The following is a 25868-nucleotide window of genomic DNA, read 5'->3' on the forward strand; positions in this document are numbered from 1 at the left end:
AAATAAATGAACACTAATAAAAAACTTAAAGATAAGAATGGAAATATATAAAAAACAATGAAATGAAAAAGAACAATGCCCATGCCTGCGAAGTTGTATGCAAAGAGGACCCTAGGGCGCTAAAGCTAACGTTATTCCGTCGAATTTTTTACATACTTCTCTCTGCGCTTTGCACTTTCCTCAAAATACTCTAATCTTTGACTTCCTCGTTCTGAGTAGCCGGGACTACCTCCAAAGCAGCACAGACTGAGCGTATTTTGAATAATGTCCATCCTTTTTTCGTGAACCATGTTTTTGGGGCATGGAATGATTTCAGCTTTCATTATAGGCAAATCTAGACAAAAATCAACATGTCTACTTTCGTCTTTCCATGAGCTAAGATAGCGACACTCCAGCTTATCCAAAGACGAAAATATAAATTATCGAAGCGTGTGAAATTAGGACAGCCCGAAAAGAAAATTGTGTCAACACTGATTCTGTTAATATTTTCGATAGCGGATTTCAATGCCCCGGGATATTGTGGCAATCACCGCTGAATATTGCACTTTTTCTCTTTTACTTCTGTGCCTGCGGCGCTTTAGGTTCGTGCTGATGCATTATATCCTGCTATGAGATCGATGTTTCTTCATAAAATCGAGCTTCTTTCCGAACAATCGAATCAGTTGTGTGCACGAGGTTCGTCTCTTTAATTGTTGCTTGTGTGTTTTAACCTCGTGGAAAACATTGCAGCGAGGTTCCCTGCCCACTCAGCAACCAAGTAGCCCTTTTTTACAGCAAAAGCTGTAAGAGCTTATCTCAAGCAAAACAGAAGTTTGTTGTTACAACGGCATGCCTACCTAGAGTTTCCTCCACAACAGAGTTCAAAACCGTTCTTTGGAGTGGGCACCTGCGGGGCTGAACGAGCCGGGTAACTCAAGGGCCCATTCGTTTCCAACACTGGTGGCTGCGGTGGGATAGAAGCGCTAATCCCAACACTGGTTGGCAGCAGCTGGGATGGGCCGTGCGACATCGTGCTTTCTCCACGCATGAGCGTTTTGGACTTTGGTATGGGATTCACCAGGCTTCAGAATTTGAGAGGATAATCTTGAAGCACTGGAAATCAAGTATTTGTCAATTGAGCGGGGTAATCTCACGACATTTTTGAGACAGCAGAGCTAAGGCGGGGAAAGCGTAGTCATGGACCTAATGAAATAGTCGAAGTCGGACTTGCTGTTATGCGAGGAACTGTTGGTAGAATAATTTGAATAAAAAGGTAGCCTAAAAAAAGACGAACACAGGAGGAAGACACGACAAACAAGAACGGTAGAAGCGCAGAGCAAAATAACAAAAATTGAACCATGCAAGGCCATTCCTAAACACATCGCGAATAGTGGTCAACTTGTAGATATGTGGAACATGGTACGGGAGGCTAAAGAGAAAGCCGACCAGTACGAAAAAGGACGGGAAGAGATAGCCGGACAGGAGGAAAAAGCTGATCGGGAGTGGGAAAAAGAGAAGGAAAGGCAAATGTTGGAAGCTGAGAAAGAGGAAAGAGAATCAAAGCGATTAGAGCTTGAAAACGAAATACAAAAAAATGGTGGTTGTGCAAGAGGTGGAACTCCTCAAAGGGCAAGCGATGAAAATTAAATAGGTAAGGAGTTAGGAGCCGCAAAGTCTGTGACCGTTACCGAGTTGGCAAATTTCTACACCCCGTGGGAAGTGGCAGAGAACGGGTCGAACCGCTACGGTGGTCCAGGGAAAGCCGCAGAATCCGAGCCCATGTCCAGAGTAGCTGGACGCAATGCTAAAAAACAGCATGCAGAAATAGCGTCTAAACGACACGAGTGCGAGGATTCTGCTCCGCGTGAGTTAGGGGGACAATGGACACCTTTGTTTGGATTGTTGAGGGTGGGACCTATTCAGTAGAGTCTATACAGGCGTCGAACCGGCAGGGTGACGAAAGGGGAGATTTTCCTATCCAAAGAGGTTTCCAAGTTGAAACAATGGGAAACCCTTTAGAGAGCAGCAACCGCGATAAGAACGAGTTGAGGTGTCAATATGGCATCACTGATGAAGCCTCAAAAAAGGCTACCTTGGTAATGCTGGCACTCGAAGAATGCGACGGTGTCGAGCAAAGTGACAACAGGAAGAGCCAAACTTCCACAGATGAAGAGGACTCAGTTTAGCTGAGCAGTGCGATTTAGAAAATTCTACTCAGAGCGACAGGAAAGCTATAGAGACCAATCACCAAAGGAATGAGTCGGGGATCTCGGAGGCAGCTTCAAGTCTCTCTGCCAGCTACGTGGAGCTGGCACTCTGCTGCGAAGGCAAAAAGGCCTGTTTTGAATTGAAGAAAAGTTTTCGAGGTGCGACTGAAAATCTAGAGGTAGCTAGCTGACATCAGGAGACGCACACGGAAGAGCCCAGGTGGGAAAACAGGAAAAGGGCAAGGACCAAGAGAAAACGGATCGAATGTGAGGTCCTACATTCAGTAGCGCGGACGGCTGCTAGTGCCAGCAGAGAGGGGACTGCGGTAGAAGCAAAGGTCAAACCTTCTCGTGTTGAACCCCGTGAGCTTGCGGCTGCAGTTACTGGTCAGGCGGCACGCGCAGGTGGGTGTAAAGCTGACCGCAGTAACGGAAAGGGAAGAGCGTGTTTTCCGAACAAAAACGCAAGAAGTGCTTCAAGGGGCATCGGCCTGTAAGAAAACCAAGACTGCGGCGTCCTGACAAAAAGCCAGTAAAAAAAAAAAGGCACAGGGGCCTGAGAGATCAGAAGGTGCCAGGATGCGCGACTCACAGCGCATGCGAGCCCAGGTGTCGAATAACGGAAACTATTCAAGTAGGCGTCTTCGGCGCGCGCACTTGAGAATAAGGACGGGTCCTTCGCTTTTGCCACTGCATTCTAGGAAGCGCGCAGGGCTTAAGGATAGCCGAACTTTGTGCTTGGGGCGAGAACGAGTAGCTTATCGCGTTTGTGGCTGCGCGTCGTCGAGAATCGGTTATCGGCATTGCATGCGCTTCCAAGGCTTTCTGAGCGTGTCGAGGGGGCGTGGAAAGACACTGGGAGTCAGGGATGGTTTTTTAGTTGCCTTTTGTCACCACTTGACAGCAGTACAAGCAGTCAGAGCGTGACCCCGGCGGGCGCATCTGAAAGACTAATCCTTTCAACGCGGGAGGTGAGTCAGCTTTCACCCCCGAGTAGCCATTCGAAGTAGCTGTTTCTTTTTATTCCTCTTTCTTTTGGGTGTGCAGTCGGAGAGAAAAAGACTACTTTGTTTTAACCTAAAAGTTTGGAGTTGATCAGAAGTCACTGCATTTTCTTACAACTTAGTCAAATAGTACACAATTTCCCATGCTACCAAGTGACAAGGGCATTCACTGGAGTGCAGCCACGACTCTCGTAGACGAGGCGTTGATTCCTTAAGTGGAACTGTTTGCGGCAGACATTTTTTTGTGTCTCAGTATTTTGGCACAGAAGTTGTGCTACTTGTACAGCGCAAAGTTCACCTTTGAGAGTGACCATTGTCTCAAACGTGGTTACGACAAATGTCCCCCAACAATGGTCGCTTGCTTAGAAGGAGTGAGCTCTCCAACACTGCAATTTCTCGACGCGTTAGAAGAGGGGAATACTGCATGGAACTGATCATGGCTTGAGCATATTATTGTAAGCGGGAGAGTAGGATCATCGCCTGTGTTTCTTTTTCTAGCAGTCTAACTGTGGCGATTTAAACGGGGATATTTCGCGCTTTGTCGGCACAAAATTAAGCCAAAATCAAATCATATTTTTGTACACTGTTCGATTGTCATTGTGGAAAACCTGGTGAGCCTTTCGCAAATTCCGAGAGCTTGCTTTTGGGTCAGTCCCAGGTCGCGAGGAAGAGTCCACTGGTGCCTTGTTTTGTTGAATGTTCGAGCTTGGATGATATTTCTGGAAACCAGCCCTTCAAGCTGGTTCTAGACTCATCTCTTCCTGCCCAGCGGTCGTAAACGCTGGTAATTCGTGATATTTTGGGCCGCGGAGGATCCCTTAACACCGGTGAATACGGACCTAGAAGGGATTCCTAATAGACATGAGTCATCATCAAGCAACGATGCGACGAGGACTGGCGACGACGGCAGCAGCGGCGGAAGCAACGGCGACGTCGGCGGGATCAAGTGGCCGAGCCTGCCCTCGGGTCGCCGGACGGAGTGATTCTGCGAAAGGTCAAGCTGTTGCTGTTAATTGAAAGACGGCTGCGACCTCGACAGAGGTCCCGCGTTTCGGACATCAGGTGGAGGTGTACAAGATCGTTCATTCACCTACTGGGAAACGACGTGCAATTTCTTTCCCATGGAGGCACCGAACTTGCCGCCGGGGTGAAATTCACACGACAGTGTTCGTTCACTGCCTTTGCCCCTCTCCATGAACAGCTCTGAGAGAGCATCAGCACCGTCCCCTGCCGTGGGTGGTACCACCAGTGGTCACAACTGCCCACATGATTATACATCGTTCTCCGAACTTTATTCTCCAGTCAGGGATCTGGGGAATACGAAGGGTATTTAACGAGGTGTTGTTTTGTTACCAAGACTCCAATCTCGACTGTAAATATGCACAAAGAAGCCTACTGTACAGTTTCCTCCATAACGGAGTTCGACACCGTTCTTCGTAGCCGAGACTTGCGGGGCTGAACGAGTCAGACAACCCAAGGGCCCCTCCCTCTCCGACACTGGTGGTAGCGGTGGGATATGAGCGCAAATCCCAACAACGCTATTTCATGTAATGAGCAGACTCCTAGAATGTAGACACTGCACTTTGCATTTCATGAAAACTGAGCCAGCTCTGGTCTCTTCATGGAGGTGACACGATGGCCAGGCTCAAGAACGTCTTCGCTGGCGGATGGAGTCAGCAGTATATTGCGCATTATGATTTAAGAAAACACATTTTTTTTCGGAACGCAGACTGCTCAAACATATCTGCAAACATTCAGCTCTACTTTCTTGGTTTCAGCTTCCATGCAGCCATGAACGGCGCTTCATCAGGTTATGCGCAGCAGCCATATCATCTCGCAAGATGGTCACTGCACATGCGAGGACACGTGCACGTTCGAATCTAGGTGGTCGGCGATTAGTTGCATTCTTTGACAGCGGTTTCTTTTTTTTTGCAAAAAGAACTGGGTATGATATATAATTATAAAAACCGAACTGCAGTGCTCTGTGTATCCATTGCAAAACATAAAACAGATGCCATTTGAGATCCTCTTCTTGATCTGCGTCCTCAAATTTTTGAAGGTGAACGATCTGGTTTGTTGGTTATTATACTTCATCTATCTGTAATCTACAGGAAGTAGCCGACGCGCTCCATGTATACGTGCGTGCTTAAAATGGTTTTTGGACTGTCTGTCAGGAGAAACATTGCGTCATCTGCCAGCTTTGCGGCCTCAACTGCAAAAACGAGCAAAAGGGTTGAATTTGCCTATCATCAACTTTCCAGGTTTCTTGAGAAGTAAATGTCCTGCGACTTGCTAATTTGTGGGTTTCCATTAGGCGAGTTCTACTAAAAATTCTAAACCTCGACAACGAAAAGAAGAATCGCGAAAGCTGGTAAGGTTTTAAGTACTTAATAGTGAAAGACGTGATCGAGAGGTACTTACGATAAAGACTCAGTGACTAAAACAATGAAGGGTGTCCTGCTGCTACCAGCCACTTGCCATGTTGCTACTGAGCATCCGATGAATGACAGAAGGGCGAACACACCAACAGTAACTTTTGGACGGCTGAAAGAAAGGCAGAAAAGAGAAAAAAGGAACGAATCGTATAAGAGCGTGAATGGGTGCATAGGAAATCAAACGAAAGCCAGGAATCGCGTGTCAGTACCAAGCAGCGTGATCAAGGGTTAATTTGAAATGAAGTGATCATCTGGCAAGGGGCACCCGGATATTGCGTCTCAATCAAGCTGTACACGTCTCACAAAGTGAACGTATCTCTTCTTGAAGTACTGATTCGCAAGGTAATTTAGCTCTTTAAGATGGCTCCTTACATGCAGCTATATCGTATGAAATCTATACCTAAAGACTGGGCGAGTGCTCAGAAACTAGGCCAATAGACTAAAGAAATTACTGTGTACCGTGTACCGTACACAGTAATTTGTTTCGTCTATTGGCCTAGTATCTGAGCACTCGCCCAGTCTTTAGGTATAGATTTGACACGCGTACCGTACACAGTGGGATCATGTTCCTTCGGACTGCCTGAGACGCACTGTAAGATGGACAAGAAGCGCACGCTTTTAGCCTGTACCGCACATCACCTCGACGTAGTAAAGTGTCTTGCCCCGATCTCTCTCGCTCGCTCACCTGCTCTCTTCCTCTAACTTGGACTACGTTAATTTATGCCCTCGTCGGCTTGCGACACTCAATTTTGTTATTGCATTGCGATCAAGGAAAGACATGAAAGCTTCCTTGACCCACCCCACAATGACAGAGAAAGAAAAGTGCTGGTAGGGACACGTGCTTAACAACCATATCGGGCGCAACCTCTGTCCTGGCAAACTACCGTTATTCGGATACTTCTGAGCATCGAGCTCGAAAGAAATCAAACTAAACAATGCAACACAGTCGTTGTGTGTGCCTCGTCTCTCATTTGTCCCCGTCTTTTTGGCTGGTTTTTCATAAGTATGCACCAACACAGATTTCAACTCTCCTGCAACTCGTGTGGAATACTTTTGAAGTAGGCATAACGGGATATCTAATTTGTAAATATAATCCTGTACTCCACATGTAAAAAAAAAATTTCAAAATATAGAAATCTCTTTCCAGACTCTGAACAACTTTAAACTCTGAATTGTGTCCATATCCATGAATTGCGGTTATCGAGGTATTTGACCTCGAATGATTACACTACCTCCATTCCAAATTGTGATCTGCTGTTGGTATCACTGCACGCATGCAATTTATCCTTGAAGCTTCTGTTCTACATTGCTTTAGTGATTTCTCTCTTCGAGTACTGCAGCATGTTTTATGGCAGAGCTGGTGTACAAATTTCTATAAAGTATATTTGTATCACAAAAGAGCAGCGATACATAGCTTATGTACCTTATTGCTATTCCACTGAATAGCGTTTTTTGAAGTTCTAAATTCTTCTCCAGCTGTGCTATAGAATTACGTATAGGCTTTTATTGTTCTATAAAACTTCTTCAAGCATGGGAATTATCATAAAGTTCATCTTGCAAAACCGCAATAAATATCGAGCACTTGCCGGACCAGACAAGAAGAAATATCACTAGTACTGACCCCTAAAACGTCCCATGTCAAAAAATCCTTGCGAAACAAGATATAGCCGTGAGATTTAGCCACCATTTTGCTGTTATCTCAATCTGAAAGGGGTCGGAGCCACGTTAGCGGATGATTCACAGCCGTCCGTTTCGTACTTTCCCTTTCAACAGGGAATAAAAGGGTATTGATTTTTCAATTTTTTTTACCTTAATGCATATATGAAACAGACAAACTGCACGACCAAGGCAGAAAAAGTAGACAAAAGTTAGTCTCTGAAGCGTTGAAAAAGCGCCTGAAAGCGGCCGCCATTTCTAATTCTCGTTCGATCATCGCGCGTAATAGGCGAATAACGTCGATGCCGATAGGGGCGTGACATGCATTGTCGGGCCTTTCACTGAAGCTGGAAGCCGCTGGCGGCCCTAGAGTCGCTGGGATGATCCATGGTTGTCACAATGCTTGAACCACCCTCGGGGCACATAACATAATGTTAGTTAGGTCCACGAGTTCTGCCCTCCTCGCATATTTGCTCATTTACGCAAACTAGACGCAAGTGTGTCGAGGCAGAAGTCGTGCTAGGGTAGGCAGGTCTGGGCTCTGCGGAAACCATCTTGAAATCGTTGCAAAAAAGCAGCTCCGGTACTTACTTTTTTAGCAGCAGTAGTATCGGCAGGGTCACAAGGAAGAATTGGAAGTCGATGGACAGGTACCAGAAATGACCGAACACGGGCTGCGGACAAGAATACAGCGGGTAATGGTATCTTCATTTTGTTCCGTTTTTTCGTTACCAAAGGGGCATCCCACTAGTGGATCGCATTTCACGAATAAAGTTTGGAATTCAAGGGGGAATATTTCCTGGCATCGTCTTTCTGATATTGTGCAGGCAAGAAATGAGCTACGATCGACGTTTATAGGATGGAAGTGTAGGAGCCATGGTGTTGTGCAGCCAGCAGCTTCAAGTAGATGCCACAATACTTTGGAGCATGGCAATACTTCCTTACCCTTATTCCTAACAAAGGGCAAATAAAGCTATCCTTTGCGAACAACTAACGCTTCAGCAATCTTGGTTCGTAACATAAAAACAGAAATAAAGAAGGCGTCGTATTTCCATTTTGTGGCAGCCATGCATCTCTATCACTACGAACTCGGCAAACGAGTACAACAAACAGCATAAGCATAAAAATATGCGTCCTAAGAGCTTCCCACTCTCTCGGGATCCTTACGGCAATCGCTTCCATTTTAAAAGCATAGTTCTGCACTTGTAGCAGTAAAGCCAGCCACTCTCTCCGGAAGTCGTCGTCGATCTTGTCAAAGAACGTCTTGGCGTCCGGTCCGGAGGCAATGAGAGGCAGCAGTTGCAGGCACATGAGCAGGAAGAACACTGGGACCATGGTTCTGAAAGATTAGGCTCTACTGAGCTGCATGCATGGGGCGAGGCACTTGCCTATCACGGTCTAGCTAGAGGGGGAGAGGAAGGAGAGATTACCTGTCATGATGTCCCGCACCGAAGGTGCTATGGAGCATTAAGGCAAATTCTTGAGCGCTTAAATAAATTACATCCAGTGAGCCAAATAATTTCTCAGTACATTAGCCAAACAATGCTGAGTAAAAAATAAATCAACTGCGTATGGCTTTCAATGTTCTGTTACGAATGTTTAATGCTCTCAATTCCGACGTTACATATTGAAGCCCAGGCAATAACAGAAGTGGTAGTGGGTTGTTTAGAGCCAGTCAACAATTTAACGTAAAAAAATGAGCAGTGATCCGTGAAGTAATCTGCCGATCCAGTTCCTTAGAGAGTGCTCCATGATCCAGCGTTACATATAGAATGTTACATATTTGCACCCGAAACATACCTGAATAATCTTCTCACAACAGCAACCAGGAAAACGACAACTCCAGTCCTCTTCTGCTTCCGTACGATCGAAACTAGAAGATATCCACTGTAACCGTTCGTGAAATGAACAAGCACAATGAAATCGCACATGCTTCTTACTAGGGGAAGCTGAATTGCGCATCGCAGCACTGGCGTTCGCTCTCAGTAATTAAACATGATCTTTGAAACTTCGAGTCACTGCGTAAGAAGCCTGGGTTTTTTACAGGAAACGCGGTTCCAGCATTAAGAAGAACCGACAGCTCAACACAACCACAACGCACCACAGAAACAAATTCGGCTAGTCTTCCCTCTGAAGATTTCGTGCGAAAGCCATTCCGACGGCTTTTTTTCTAATGCATTGATGGTAATTACCTGGAAGGTTATGTGGATACACAAATTTATTTACATGACCGTGTAAGCTTTCACAGAGCTGTCGATCAGACAAAATTGAAAAAGAATTCTCTTGGTCTCCTCTTCGGGCTAAAAGTTGGCACAGAGGTGGCACTTGGCGGTGAGTTTTGTTCTATATTGCATCTGGATACAGTACTTAGCTAATTCGGTCAAAATTAATTGGCAATCGCATTCGTTTGCGGCGACAGTGGAGCAAAAGAAATATGAATTGGGTAATGTTTATTTCGTCAGAATGCAGATGTAGACGATCCGCGCTAGATGGCCTCCAGCCAACGGCGACCTTAGCTTGCAATAATGCCGGTAGCGCCATCACGTGCTCTCAGGACGAACGAGAATGCTACCGAGGCTGAACAGAAACGCATTTAGGGAAGATTAGGAGCTAGGAATGGGGCAGGCACGCGCAAACAACGTTTTCTGCGCGCAATTTTGATACACTATTCGAGAAAGCACTTTCAAACCAAACGCAAAAAGCACTTTCTCCCTACTGGCTTTCGCCACAGCCTCAGCTGTAGCCAACAGCAGAGCACTCGCTCCTCCGGTGGGCGCAGATGGTGCTACCGGTGCCACTGCTCTGAATGCTTGCTGTTTTTGTCCGCCGTCGTTGCAGACGATGGAGATTTTGAGATTAATTCTGTCCGAAAGAGGCAAGTATCCTACCCTGACATAATATAATACTAAACTGACCGCCAAATGCCGCCTTTGGGCAAAATTTGAGCCCGAAGAAGTTAGGAAGGGGGGAATTTTTTCGATTTTCTCTGAACAATGCAACAGTCAAATGCGAGACGAGTGGCCACCTTTAAGAAAGTTTGAAATAACGTTCAGGCTGCGGAAAAGCAGCAATTGCCACTTTTTCTTGTCTCGACGAGCGACGCCCACCAAGCGGACTTTATTTTGAATGTCTCTACCATCCAAATTTTTTTATTATCACTTTAAACGTAGCAACGGGCTTGTCCGCCGACTTTCATTACAGTTTCGCAACCCTTGCATGCCTTATTTTTACTGCAAGATTCCACATTTTTGTTTCAAACTGAACACCGAGTTCATACGGGGTAATTTATTTTCGTCAAGAATAAAAGACGTGTCATTTAAGCATGTCTTAAAATGCTCGATTCATTTGTGTATAGCTCCAAGGAAAAAGTGTACCTTTATGCGCGGCCGATTCTATCATCTGCAATTTTGTTGGTTTGCAGAACGATATCAGCTAAATCATTGCAAATTAGGTAGTCTGAAGGAAACTTGACCAATATTCTATTTGCAGGCGTTTTAAATTTCATGAATTTTTTTTTTCAAAACGCTATTTAGCGCGTTGACGAGACGTTACTATAAACTTCAGTACCAGGCTCCTTAGCCTACTTCCATTTTTATTGCTTCGTCCTAACCACCTGGTCCAGGTTTCTTTAAGAAGGGGGAAATGACAGGAGGTGTCTAATGGTAATTTTTTAAACAGTGTACTTTCTTATCGACTTCGGCACGCAGCTTTACCGGTTTCTGGTCGCTCTAAGGGCGAGTTATCTTGCGCAAGTTGACGAGACATGAGCAAATTATTCCTAAAGGGCGTCGATAAAGCGTTGTCCTTTCGTCAACGTCAATCAGTGTTGGAGACGAACGCCGTGGCCATTTTAGCACTATGACGGCTGTGTGCACTACCATCCACCGCCGGCGCCGAATTGCTTATTTTTATTTGCCCCAAAGTTTAGCTAATTAACGGTTTGTTCATATCGTAAACCAAAGTGCTTGTTAAAGAAAAGTAAAGGCGCAGGAAACAAAACGGAAGTGCATTATTTCCTTCCAGCCGTAGTGGTCAATTGGTTATTTCAATCCCGAGCTCCCTAAGCGCTGAAAATGAGAAAGGTTTTGTTTCGAGCTATTGCGCAGTCGCTCGAGCGGCCGCGGTCTTGTCCTTTGCCACAGGTTCGCATCAGGCAGAGAAAAACCGTTCAGAGCGAACAAATTTTCAAGGACAATTCGTCCGCTGAGACTACTCCCATTGTCTACAACCTTTTTCTTGAAACTTCTCGCTCATCTGCCGAACTGTAAGCCTGCATTACACAGTTGTATCTTTAATTACTCGAGCGGAGCATAGAATATATAATTGTCTGCCCTTGGACCTATCTCCAACTATCCTGTTTCATTTCACTGCGGCCACCCGTAGCAGATTCTCAATACTCTCTGGTCACACCTATTACCAAGAACACCTTTCACACATACTGGGTTCTTGACTTAATTAGCAGCTCGCGTCCGGTGTGTCAAGCCTCCTGAGTCCTCTGAGTCGTGTATTTTTCTCGCGAAATTCAGTGCAATCTTTACACTAATTGGCGCTCTAACAACGCCATGGATGAGCCTCTATGTGATAGTGATCACAGTGAGGACCTAAATGTAATAATGCAATAATGTTACTGCCGGCGTTTCATGGAGCACACGGCTCGGGCTTGTGAATGGTTCGGTTTATTAGGGCTTAACGTCCCAAAGCACCTCAGGCTATGAGGAACGCCGCAGTGAGGGGCTGCGGAAATTTAGACCACCTGGGGTTCCTTCACGTGCACTGACATCGCTCAGTACACGGGCCTTTAGAATTTCGCCACCATCGAAATTCGACCGTTGCGGCCGCGATAGAACCGGCGTCTTTCGGATCAGCAGCCGAGCGTCGTAACCACGGAGCCACCGCGGCGGCCTTCGAACTTGGGAATGTTTAAGGTGAGGAGGGAATCGATGCATTGTACCCACCTTAGGAAGAAGAAACTGTCAACACCAATGAATCCAGCTGTTAGGATCATACTTTGCCACTGATCAGCGTATATCACCAAGTTGATCATTCGGGCTGCAAGGAGAAATATGCAGAGTGTAATGTTTATCATGTAACCAGCTCCAGGCAATTGTTCACAAAAAGCCCAAACTTAACAGACAGCAATCTTTCGTATGAAATATCGCGCGCATATGCCGCCTTAACGACGTCTCAAAGACTACTACGCCACATTTTTTAGACCGCAGTTCCCACGCAATTCTCGGCCGCCGTGGCTAGCACTTAACTTTCAATACACATTCTGCAGTTTGGCGCAAGAGTGTAGATTTCATGATGCTTACAATTTATTGCCCTTCAAGTGTATCTACATGAAGAGGTCAAGAGGAACTGAACACTGGGAAATATGGGTATTGGCTGCGTGTCCTAGATTCCGGGCCATGGCCAGGAAGCAACTGAACAAACTGTGTTACAAATTTGTTATCTCGGCGCAGCAGCACTGCCGTATGCAAATCCCTGTGTAAGCATCCTTAAATCTTCCAGAATAGGTCATCGCGATTATGATACAACGCTGGCATGTCTCGATGATCGGGTGCGGATCGGAACGTGTGTTGTTTGTTGCAACGTGAAAACTGTAACACATGCAGAAGAAGTTGTCACTACAAGCCATAGCTGAAGCTAGTAATCCTGATTACAGACGCGCAATATTATGTGCTCTTTTATTCGGGCCAGAAAATCATCACCCGTGCTTGATAGCCTAAAATATGTGAGTGCACTTACGCGGCCACTTGATTGTATCATCTTCTTATCTGTGTTTCTGTAAGCTGAGGTGGAGGTATACAGTGGTAGTGAATTCTAGATTCTCTTGTCGCGTGGACTCACACATAAAAAAGAATGCACGCGAGAAATCTTGCCCGGTGGGTTCACGTACACACTACATCAGACGGATAGCAGTAGCAGTGTCCCATCACAACCCAGACAATGCTGAAGAAGCGGATGCCATGCAGGAACCTCAGGCTGTAGGCGTCAGAGCTCTTGTCCCGTGCAACGTGAAGCATCATTCGTGTATTAGATACTACTGAAAAGGATTTCAAAGCAGATACCAAGGCACCTGCAAACAAAAAGAAAATAGCGCCGCGTCAATTTTTACTTTGTAAAGTGCGACAGGATAAGATGACTCTACAAAGTGAAATCTGAGAGGGACTCAGAGAAAGCGCTGGCTAGCTTGCGTATACCATCCGTTTCTTTGTGTGTGTGCATTGCGCTTTTTTGCTTGGTTTACCGCCTTGAAAATCCTTCACTACAGCATCCATTGAGGCCCGCTCTCCCTGACCAGGTATATTGCTTTCTGCTCCATCAGTTAGTTAGACGGGATTATCACTGATTACAGTGGAGTAAATGGCTTTGTCTAGTAGTTTGCGTGTGTTTTTTTAGGTGGAACCGGTTCATTCTTAGAGTACGCGACCTATGGCGGAAGCTCACAAAACCATGTTTATATTATTCCGTAGTGACAAGAGTCCCGCAGTGAGCAAGGCAGCGAAAAGGGACCCCTAAAGAAAATGTTTATTGGGTTGACCGGCGCCCACCAAGACCTTGATTACACGGTAGCAGCGATAGTAAGAGCCGTGTTTGGAGGGCGTCAAACAAAACGTACGCCGTTCTCGGCCGCGTTAAATTTCAAGCTCACTGGGAATGATCGGGATAAGGCGTCGAAGCAACTACGACAATCTGGATCGATATGTATGCGGTTGCACGTTGTCGCGATCATTCATAAAAAGTCTGGTCGCAACTCGAGTGACAAGCAAATTATAAACTCGACTGCTGGCGGCTCTGAGCGCGAACCAACAGCACAAAGATTTGCGGCCGTATCTTTGATAGTCATTAAAAAAGCGCAAAATGGGGGGGGGGGGAAACCAATTTTCGCGAAAAAAAAAACTTCCCTGGCTTTTCTCTTCTGCGTGTTCTGCGCCATTCCGTGTTCAGCACTATATAATAAACTTGATACGAACATATTTCAAAATATTGGTCATCGTTGCCAGTCAGCTGAGTCATGATACGACCTGAAAAGGCGCCTTCATAAGCGCATACTCCCGCCAAGGACACTTAAAATCATGAGCGGGAAAATAAATTCTTAATACCTGAGAACGCTCGCTTATGAGAGAAACGAGAAGCCGTGCTCTTTTAGCAAAGATACAATAAAACAGCTCGTTGGGCCAATTATTAGCTATTGCTTGGATGGTGACCAGAATAAACCCATAATGAGCGTCGCTCTTTCGGTAGACTGACATTCTTCACGCTACGAAAAATTCCTAAATATAAAAAATCGCTCATACCAGTACGTTCGTTTACTGCTATTCGCCATACTGCAAGTATGCATATAATGCTGTGTTATCGGGGAATCTATTAATTGGGTCAGTATTTTTATATTGATTATAATGTGTAAGCTATTCATGAGATCCTGACACTATCTGCAGGGAACATAATTTAGAGTTGAACGACCGCACCGCTGCCCTCTTGCACGCGAGGTGGATGCTGTATCGCCACACCATTCGGATTTACTTTGCTTCCTTACAAATAATAATGCCACTTGCGTTATCCTACGGCCTCGTAGGCACAATTTAACGAGTTTGGTATATTCATTGAAGAGCTCAACGTGTGGCGTTACAACCCTGTCAACAAATCCTGATTTAGTGCGACAACGCGCACGGCTTTTTCTCCGAACGTCCGCTGTAAAGCAGTCGCGTTGACATCTATTCCGTAGAGAAATGGCGAGAAGCGCCTGAAAAGGTTAATGAAAGCTCGTAGCCCTCTACAGCGCTTTTGAAACAACCACATTTTTCTTTCTTTGGGGCTGTGAAATTTGGCACCAGATAAGAAATACTCCGCGTGCCGATCGAATTGCATAGCAAGGCCTATGTGCGGCCTGATCTCGTTCGTTAACCACAACCGACAATACACTCACTCACGAGAACAGAAATTGGCACCCTGGTGTAGTACTTGGCCACAAGATCCTATATAAAAACACCAATTAACTCTAGGCTCTCAGTCCCTAGCGGATGGGGAGCAACTGACAGAGGCGGTGGTCAGACGTGTGATGCAGTGGAGGGTGCTAAGAATCTCTGGCTCCAGACAGGTCGCCATAGAAAATTCCTCCTGGCAACGTTTAATGCTAGCACTTTATCCAGTGAGGCTAGTCAAACAGTGGTAGTCGAGGAACTAGCGGGTATTAAATGGGATGTCGTAGGTCTTAGTGAGGTTAGGAGTACAGATGATTTATGGTTTATGGGGCTTTAAGTCCCAAAGCGACTCAGGCTAAGAGAGACGCCGTAGTGAAGGGCTGCGAAAATTTCTACTACCTGAGGTTCTTTAAGGTGCACTGACATCGCACAGTACATAGGCCTCCAGAATTTCACCTCCATCGAGATTCGACAGTCACAGCCGGGATCGAACTTGCGCCTTTTTCGTCATCAGCCGAGTGTCATAACCACTTTTCCACCGCGGCGACCAGGAGCACAGATGAGGCGTATGCCCAGCTAAAAGACGGGTACGTGCTATGCTATCGCGGATCAGCAGGCAGACGAGAACTAGCTTTGGGATACTCCATCAATCAGGATATTGCTTGCAGCATAGAGGAGTTCTATAGTATTAACGAGGTGGTGGCAGTTATCATAATTAGACTTAATAAGTGTCACAAACTGAACGCTGTACATGCCTGTGCGATTACATGCTGCAATGATAGTCATATCGTCGAAAGCTTCAATGTAGACGTAGAATCGGCAATGAGCAAAGTAAAAACACTATACAGTGTACTGATGGTGACTAGAATGCCAATGTAGACAAGAACCAGGCTGGAGACCAGGCAGTAGGCTACTATGGCATAGGCTCTAGGAATAGCATAGAGCTCTTTGTAGTCTGCAGACCGAAATAATTTACGGATCATGAATACCTTCAACGCAAACGAGAGAACAGGAAGTGGCTGTGGAAAAGCCCCAATGGCGGGACTAAAAATGAGGTATACTTCATACTGGGAGCTCGCCCTGGCAATGTGCAAGACGTGGAATCCTCGGAAAGGATAGATGTTGAGATGATAGCATGGTAAGGTCTTGAATTAGCCTAGAGACCAAGAGAGAACGGACGCAACTAGTTAGGAAGCAGCCCCTCAACGAGTTAGCGGTAAGAGAGAAAGCAGAGAGATTAAGGTTCTCGCTGCAGAACAGATTTTCGGCTTTAAATGACGACAATAACCTTATGTTAAAACAACGAACGATAATTTCACCGCTATCATTACGGAATCATTTAGTCTTTCCACCTGATACTGAGCGCTTACTGTGATGAGATAGTGGCAAGAGTTTGACACAGAGGACTTCAAGCACGACATAGCGATGCCAGTCTCAATGACCCTGGAGTGCTCTGACGTAAAAATGAATAACCCTTTTGCTGATCGTCGACGGCAAACTCAAGAAAGATGTTCCGGGTTCTTTATCAATCTTAGATCCAGAAACTGCTACTTCCCTTTGTTTGGAACATTAAGCGTAAACTGCAAGCCCAGTCCGCTATCCTTGAACAACTTTACTATGTCAATCACTCTACGTACAAAGTTTTCACAGTCGTTAACATTGGTATAGTCATCCACGTATCGGAAGGCGTTTTGAAATAGCCCATCTGAATATCGAGCTAAGGTTTTGTCAACACAGCCCAAGAACACGCTACTAAGGGCAGGAGCTATCCTAAACCTTAAGCACAAGCCTGCATGCTGCACGAAGAAGCGGTTATGATGACCAATCACCGTGGACTTCAAATAAAGTTACTATTTCTATGAAAACCTCCGAGGAAATACAGTGTCTTTCAATAAAGGTCCTTTCATCCCTGTCTTCAGTAATACATGACTTACGCACGTCATTAATTTATTGTGTGGCACTGCATAGTACAAGTCCTCAACATCGATACTGAGGAAACGACCCTGCCCAGGCTTTTCCCCTTATAGGTACGTGACCAGGGCTTCAGAGTTTTTGATGCTATATAGGTCATCAGTCTTAAAGGATCCTAAATTGATCTGAAAATACCTTGAGACACGATCCTGCCACGTGTTCTCCGAAGCGATATACCGGAAGGGCATTCGCCTCTTGTGCTTCAGTGAACGTGTACCAACTTGCTCAGTTTTCTGCCCTGTAACAGTTTATTTGCTAAACCAATCAGGTGATGAACTGTAAAGCGTAGTCAATGATTTAGAAAGGCACAGCAAAAAACTGGTTGTAAAATTAATATGCAGAAATCCAAATTAATATTCAAGAGTATCGGAAGGGAACAGCAGCTAGCAATTGGTCGCCAGATGCTGCAAGTGGTAATGGAATACATCTACTTAGGCCAGCTAGTGGCCACAGATCCGGATTGCGAGAGTGAAATAACCAGAAAAATAATAACGGGGTGGAGCGCAGTTGCAGGTACTCGAAGGTCATGAATGGCAGTTTACCATCACCACTCACGAGAAGAGAATGCAGCGTTATACAGCTGTTTAATACCTGTATCTTGCCGGCACTCATCTATGGGGCACAAATGTGGAGGCTAATGAAAACGTTCAACTTAAGGCAACTTAAGGGTAATGAACTGGATTCCAAAAGAAGGCAGGTGTAGGGGGGGGGGGGGGCAGCAGAAATTTAGGTGGGCGGTTGGGATTAAGAAGTTTGCGGGGATGGGGTGCCTCAGCTGACACAGGACAGGGTTGATTGGAGTGATATGGGAGAAGCCTTTTGCCTGAAGTGGGCGTAAACAGGCTAATATTCAAAGTAATTAATTACGATGAAAACGAAATTGGAGCGATTAGTTGAGAATTGAATCTATTACACTTGGGCTGCTAATCAGACATGCTACCCTTAGGTCATTCAGGCACATTTGTTCAACTTGGTCAAGGGGAGCCCTTGTGTCTTGTGCTCGATCACGTGGTCTAATATGCCTACTGATGTATGGTAATGAGAGTGGAATTTCAAAAAGGTACTAATTAAGAAAGAAAGTAACAAATAGCTATTTACGCTGGCGCCTCATACCCTTACGGAGGAGTTTAAGTGTCCCTCTAATTTTTCCACCTACTAAATAGTTTATGCACACCTCAAGAACCCCAATTAGTGAGGCATGAAACACAAAACATTAACGGTTATTTTTTTTCAGGCCTGTAAAAAATTGAGGGATTGAAGAATGCCGGAGTTTTAAAGAAAGCAACCGTCTGCTTTTCCTTTCCCAATTTGCAGAGGAGTGAAAACGTTGGATGTACCTTGGTCAAAGGGAGACTATATGTGTTGACAATCTGCATCTCTGCCGCGTTCTATATACAGGAAATGAAATTCCTGTGAATAATAGAAGCTTCGTCGTCAAAAAATAAAACATCAAAAGCACCCTTTGTAATGCATGGTAACGATGGTAATCGATGGTGCTTTTGTCTTTTTCTGCGCGGACCACAAACTCACTTCCTTCCCTCCTTTTCGGATCATCGTTTGAGCTGAAGATATCGACTGCTGTTGCAATCACGACGCATAAAGCCAGGACGCCAAGAAATGATCTGCAGAGAACAAGTGAAAGTAGAAGCACGAAATAAACGAATTAACACTGGTAACACGCATCCTACCTTGATGCTGTACTTGGGTGAAAAAAGAAACATTCCAGGGGTTGTTCACTGTACTTACATTATGATAACTTGACCTTTAGTAAAGGGCGGATTAACGGCTGTGACGCAATTTTTGATGCCGACATTTGCCGAAGGAGGGAGAACTGAAAGACAGGAACGTAATAGAGAGTGTCAAGACTAATTGCAAAGGCAGGAGAGTACAAATGTAGAAAATCTTGTAACCAAAAAAAGAAAACAAGTACTTGCGTTAACGTTCCAAGCAATTATTCCTGCAGGTATTGTTTCCCGGCAGCACTGTGAATTTTTTTCGCTAGCGTTTGTGTTCAAAATGGTGAAGATATTTCGGTATGAGTCTGAAGTCTTGAGAAACAGCTACTGGAAATTTAAATTGCCTTGTTAGGGGTAACTCATGTGAACCCTAATGACGACAGCGGATTAGCGCTCAACGGACACTACCTTCAAATTCAACCTATGCACACTCTTCGAACGCACAATTTCACAGAGGAAGCTTATTAAACAATTGAAGATTGGAACAGCATCGTGAATCCGTAAAATGGCTTATACCTCACGCAAACCAGCTTCCGCAGGTGCCTTTGCGCGTAACCACCTTGTTTACTCCACGACCTGATAATTATCATTTCAGAGGGAGCAGCGAGTCGGAACAGTTACGTTGCCGTTGACATAGAAGAGTGTTCGGCGCGGTGTTGCGCCCTACAATTATGGAAGGCGGGCGCCAAGGCGCAGGTGTGCTCGGCCCCCGCGCTGCGCTTCGTCGAAGCCTTCCTAACCAACATCAGATTTAGTTCCTGCGTCAATAGAACGTTCGGTTCTATATCGGCGAATGGAATCCAGGTACCGCAGGTCTCAGTAATATATCGAACATCATTCAATCTTGTCCCAGTACCACTGCCTCGCAGGCAAGATCAGGTCGACTACGTGCAGTTCACGAAGAACTAAACTGCGTTAAAGCTTAGTGAACTAGTGAACCAATTGCGAACTGCGCAGAAAGGAGTCAGTCTGGTCACTGAACTTCTTGTGCCTCCAGAGAAACCTGTCTGCGCATTGGGGAAAACGGGGGGGGGGGGGGGGGGGGGGAGACCCACGTGTGGCACTACTCCGGGGCTAGAGTAGAACTATACAGAGCAGGCAGAAGCTCGGCTTCCTTGGGCTCTTGCGCTCTTGTTAAGTAAAACTGAAAACTTCTCCGGAGTTCAGCGGCCCGCAGATGTACATAACCAGCCGGAATAAGCGGAAATATACAAGTACAAAGTCCTGTCGTGATAAATTTCACCGCTGTCCCGTGCTTTAGAGTACTTATGTAGAGGTTTGCATTGGGCGAGAGAATTGGATGTCGAAGTGCATGCTCTGAGGACTTTTGCAAAACCTCTGTTGCTGGTTCCACCATGCTAGCGCCAAGTACTCAGGATAGTTTAGTGAGCACTCTGCCGACGCCCGGCAAGCACCTGTCGCAAATATCTGAACAAGCACCAATTATTCGATGTATTGGATCAGTGTTTGTCGGTGGGAAAGTTTGCAAACATGTACGCTCGTTCTGGCATTCCTGCAGCTACTGTTGACGCTGAAATAAGCTGGCACGTGGCGTTTGTGAAGTGTTTATTTTTTTTCGTGGAACAAAACATTAACGTTCTTTTCTCGTTGAAAGCAGCGTGAACTCCCGAGAGTTCATGCTTGTAGAAGAACGGCGGCAATTGTGCCGCGAAATTTCCTATATGTAACAAGAGCGCCTATTTTTCCGACAGTAGACCACAGGGATATTACAAAACTATACGCATGACATCCGTGTCACAGCCGGATAGTTTGTCACTTGACGTTCGTACGTTCGCGTTTCGCACTGCGCGCCGATGCCTCTAACGACTGCTCTAAAGGCCAGGAGTGGCGGCTAAAACCCCCTTGATGTTTTGAAAGTAGCGACACTGTCCTCCTTCACGGCGCATTCCGCCTCGTTTCTCCTCGCCCTCCGGCCGCCTTTCACCCAAGCATCCGCCGGCTAGACGCGCCTTTGGACGCTGGCGTGCTTTTTTAAGGCGGAAGCCTTAAATGCCTCCTCGCCGTAAGCAGGAGTTGTCGACAGAAATGTCACGTTTTTAAATTGGTCGAAATGGTCGTGACGTTACAGGGCGCGAATTTCAAACGGGGCCAATTGTACTTTGGCTAGTAACCCTGCAACCAGTTAAAGGGATGGTATAGTGATGCTCTAAGTACGTGTGAGTGAGTTTAATTAATTAGTTAATTAACCACTTCACCTAATTAACCTTTCTACTCAGACCAGATAAATAAATAAAACCGAGTAGGAAATTGGTCGACTTGGGGAATCGAACCAGGGTCTCCGGAGTGCGAGACGAGCACGCTAACCGCTCCGCCATGCCAGCTCGATGGTTTGGAATGAACAAAGGCGCGTCTCGTGAATACGGTGCCTTCGTTCACTCCCTTCTTCCTCCCTTCCCGTTAAGGCGAGGTTCACGTGTCTACCGAGATATGCGAGACATCCATTTCCTTTCCACAAAAACCAATTTACCGACGAGCAAGGAGTACAGCCGAACGGCGATGGCGTTCGGTAGACTCCCTTGTGGCGTTGCATGAATCTGTCGCGCTCCACTCTTAGAGGCGAATCTTAACACCTTAACCACACATCAGTGACAAAAGCAGCAACACTGCGCTTAAGGCTTTCGCCTCACCGCACTTTAGGCCAACAAAGTGCCCCCCTGAATTTTTAGCTTCGGTAGCGAAAATGATTCTCATAAACGGTTACCCACTCGATAAGAATGTTGTGAAAAAAAATTCTGTGGATTTTTTTAAAGGCACCACATTTTTAAATATTTCCCAAAAGCAAACATTTTTCTGTGGGTCTCATTTACAAAAACTGCCTTTGAAAGGACATGTGATGTTTTGCGACACGTAATCAACTAAGTACTGCTACAGGCATATGTTAATGCGTGTTAAGCTTATCAGTGTAAGACATCGAACGGTTTGCTAGTGTTTATGGCTCTGTGCAATAAATTAGCTGTGAGTGCAGTGCAAGACGATGTGTTTAGTTTCCTGATGCGAACGTAAGTGGATGCAGTGATATGCGCGGCGCAGAAGTGATGGACTTACAAAAGCTTACAAAAGTGACAGATGAAAACAGAACAAAAAAGCAAGCACAAGTGTACAAAAGCAATATCATGCCATGCATGAATAAATCAGTTTTTGTACGGCTCAAAAATGATCAATACGGTCTTAAGCATGAGATCCTTACGATTTCCAAATGGACACTGATGTAATGAAGCCGATGCTACATGGTGCAAGGGCTAGCACATTACTTGGAGACGAAACTCTGCATTAAAAGGAAGTTCAACGCACGAAACGCAGTTTTCTATAACGTTTATTCTCTCTCCCTCACCCCATATGGACGCGCTGAAGCTTCTTTTGTTTTTCTTGTGGCACTTGGCCATTGAGCCCCTTCAGCTTTATGTTACAGCAAATTGAAAGCGAGTTGAAATAAAAAAAATGTCGTTTCTGCTGTGAACAAATTAATTTCGACATGCAAAGTGAAATCCTCACGTTAGATATTAAGTGAACAGTGGCTGTAAAATTTAGAACCTATCCCAGACAGTGGCTTGCTGCTTATGAAATATATCTGTTTAAAAGTGTCAAATAAAGGTCATTTGCTTTGCAAGCAATGAAACGTCAACACCTCATTTAATGTTTTAAATAGCAACGGGCATGACAATGCTTTTACTGGCGCATTTGGAATTCTCAGTGGAAGATCTTTTCGCCTCTTCACTTTTTACTAAAATTTCCATGCGCACTTTGCCGAATATTTTAACTATGTCTTCAAGCAAGTTATGGCTAGAAGGAAAGCAAGTCTCTGAAGTTACGGTTTGGGTAATAATTTTTTGCACCTCCGACTAATGTACAGAATTACAGATTAGCTTTTCCTTATTAGTGCAGAAGTAGTTTTCAGCTATTTTTATCACTTCAATCACGCCTTGCGATGGAGTGGTCAAAGACTGGCGGTGCTTTGAAAAATTTTTCAGCTCTATCAGCGACGTAGAGCTGTCTCGTTCAATTAGAGAATTATAGCAATTCTCGAATGCACTGTACTCGCTTCACAAGTTCAAAGCTACCTTCTGCTCTTCACAAGTTCAAAGCTAGCATAGTGGTCATATGTCGTTCAAACGACAGATGACAACACCGGGTTTTCAGCAGGACGAGCTCCTTACGCTTTCGTGTAATAGCAACAACTTACTACAGAAAGCCACAAGACGGGGCAGTATTCTGGAAGCTTGTTTTTGCTTGGCCTTTCTGCGGGTCTGCAGGACCTTTGATAACATAGCCGGCGAGCTGCATTGCTTGTGGGCTATTAGACCTAACGCTACTGGCGGACGCTGACAGAGGTAAATAGGCACAAGAAGGCAAGTGAAAAGGAAGCTCACAAAGCACGTCCCCTCTTCAAAGTACAGGTCTTCTCGGAGCGAGAAATTTGCCCGTAATGTCAAGTCATCCTTTGCCTCTTTCTTAGCATCCATGCAATGATAAAAGGTTTGCTGGGGAACATACGACTGCGTAGAAAAATAAGCAGGTAGGCTTCTGAGTTACTGTCCCATCTCCCTCGTTGTTTAAATAGGCGGCTCTGAGATAGAAATAAGATTTATTTAGAGCACGCTTCATTGGACGCTCTGGCGGCGTGATTACCAGCGCTTTTTTTTTTTCATGGCGAACACCGCCTGTAGCTAACATACTAATCGACCTTGTTTTCCTGGCCGTAACCAGAGGATGCTATAACTGTAGAGGACCGACGGAATCAACTTTAGGTTTTTTTTCTCGATGAAACACTCCGCACGCGTGCAGTACGCGCATAATTATGGAGAGATGTATGTACCTAGAATCAGTGGCCCAGTTCAAGCAGATTCATATAAGCACCCGTGAGTGGTGGGGACATACCTGCTGCTAGCAGCGCCTGCAGCTCATCCTGTGTGCAGTCGTCCAGCAGGCATATTCCGAGGCGGACGAGTGGGAGTCGTTGCTCGAAAAAGCTGCCCGTGAATTTTCGAACCTGTGCGAAGGGAAATGCTCATTGCTACTTGTTCGCTAGCTGCTCCTTCAAAGTATGCTATTTATCACTGGCGATATTATATTGCGATGCGCTATTTGTTTCTGATCACAATGCAGTTTGGTCAGTTTCCTTATGACCAAATTTCCACCAGCTTTACTTTCTTCCCAGGAGAGAAAGGAATAGAAACGAAAACATGAAAACAAGACACAGAAGGAATCCTGAAAATAGATATTAGTGACTGCAATGAACAGGCGATTGAGCCCGACGCTGTACTTGATGGCCTTTTGAACGCGATAATTACCACGTACACTCATTTTTCTTTACTAAAATCATCTGTTATTGATTGTACACTCAGAAGTCGAAGGGGAACACTTTGAGGTAAAAGGTGAAAACCACCCCGGAACTGTCCATGTCCGCGCAAGATTCTCTGTGTTTTGGCACGTCACTTCGATAATAATAACACATACAATGCGCTACAGCATTCGCATCACGTTCCAATTTACGGTCTCTACAAATAGCTAGGCGTAATGCTTACCCACGGAACCTGCTTCGTCATTGAAAAAGTTTTCGATGACAACATAGTTCGGGTGCCTGAAAATTGAAGAAGTCTCCGCACAGCGAAATGCACACAGAACGTCCCACCATGACTAATGGTAACAAATATTAAATAATATCTAATAAGCTGCCTCATGATGAGCCTAAATAAGAGTAATGAGCTTTTGTAGCACGGACGTGTTACTGCATCAGCTGTTTCGCCGAATATTTGCAACAGCGCTTATGTAAACATGACGCCAATAATTACTTGCGTGGATTAATATTGCCCCGGTCTTTATCGCAAATCTTTGTAGGTGGTTGAACAAATGTCCTAAAAATAAATAATGCGGCCACCATTTCTATGAAGTTCTCACTAGACACAACTGTTCCCAGTATTGCATTTGCAGGCTGTTTTACACTTAGTACCTATTCCTGATAGCACACTGCATTTCCGAAACGTTGGTACTGATACTTCAACATTAAGCACAAGTTATTCTGGCAGAGATGAGGATGGTTCTGATTCTTTACAGGTACATTTCGAGTTATACACGTAGCTAACAGGAATATTTCTGCCGCGAATATTTTACCTTCGCCATTATCGATGCTCTCATTCAACTTGTTTCGCGCCTCGAGGCTGGTAGCTAGGTTTCCGTCGTGCTTGAAGGCTACGATTTCTCGCGTCCTTCTCAACAAACAGAAAAGCAGCAAACCTCCTTTGTTTCCTGTGTGTCTCATATCAGGCATGGCGTACAGCTATTAACATGCTGTTAGCTTACATAGCATCTATGAGGGAAGCTGGAATTATCAGAAGCATATAGTAAAAGTCTCTGAAGGCAAACTTTTTCTGGGGACATCTCAGAGCTTCCGCCACCAGAGAACTTCCGAATGCAGTCTGATCTAAGGTAGTTATGGTGCATACATACAAGTGGACATATGCGACATTTATTCTCCGCCTGGCAAAGTAATCCTAACGAAAATTGTACGCAGCATTGCGCATTACCCATAACTTTAGCTAGCAAAAAGGGCTCGTGCTTTTCTTGTATTTCCCAGCGGTCCTTGTCTTTAGTTTCGCTATATTTTTGAAGTTCGCTAATAATGATTGCTGAATAGAACAGACATTATTTTAACTACGTAGATTCTATGGGAGAACTTCCACATATTTAGTCGTCTCCGCGTTTACTGGTCGTCGTCTGAAAGCTATAGGCTCTGTCGACGCCTCTTTACGGAGGCGAAAGCTATTGCTCCAGCATGCTCAATCTGGTTTTGAAAATGCTCTCCGCAAGCATCTGGGGCTGGGAGAACAAAGTTTCAGATTTTAAACTGAGACAACAAATTGATAATAGACAGTGGCGTTGTGCAGTGCTTTGGTGCTTTGCAGAAAAACACAAGCTTTCTTCGAGGACGCTTCTTTGC

The 25868-nt window shown here is 45.2% G+C and overlaps 1 protein-coding gene across 1 annotated transcript in view; it reads right to left on the minus strand.

Annotated features, from left to right (window-relative positions):
• Nucleotides 1–25868, minus strand: part of LOC149354401 (nose resistant to fluoxetine protein 6-like) — a 44607-nt gene that overhangs the window by 9588 nt on the left and 9151 nt on the right. The window contains exons 3-11 of the mRNA XM_089577501.1: nt 23810–23921; nt 18924–19008; nt 18708–18799; nt 13181–13360; nt 12237–12330; nt 9082–9168; nt 8449–8620; nt 7873–7955; nt 5612–5734 (exon numbers count right to left, since the gene is read on the minus strand). Of these exons, the coding sequence (XP_089433627.1) occupies nt 5612–5734; nt 7873–7955; nt 8449–8620; nt 9082–9168; nt 12237–12330; nt 13181–13360; nt 18708–18799; nt 18924–19008; nt 23810–23921 (1028 nt within the window). The remainder of the gene's footprint in view (nt 1–5611; nt 5735–7872; nt 7956–8448; nt 8621–9081; nt 9169–12236; nt 12331–13180; nt 13361–18707; nt 18800–18923; nt 19009–23809; nt 23922–25868) is intronic.

Source organism: Amblyomma mixtum, chromosome 3 (assembly GCF_055824585.1).
Source record: "Amblyomma mixtum isolate Tamu chromosome 3, ASM5582458v1, whole genome shotgun sequence".
Classification (NCBI taxonomy): domain Eukaryota; kingdom Metazoa; phylum Arthropoda; class Arachnida; order Ixodida; family Ixodidae; genus Amblyomma; species Amblyomma mixtum.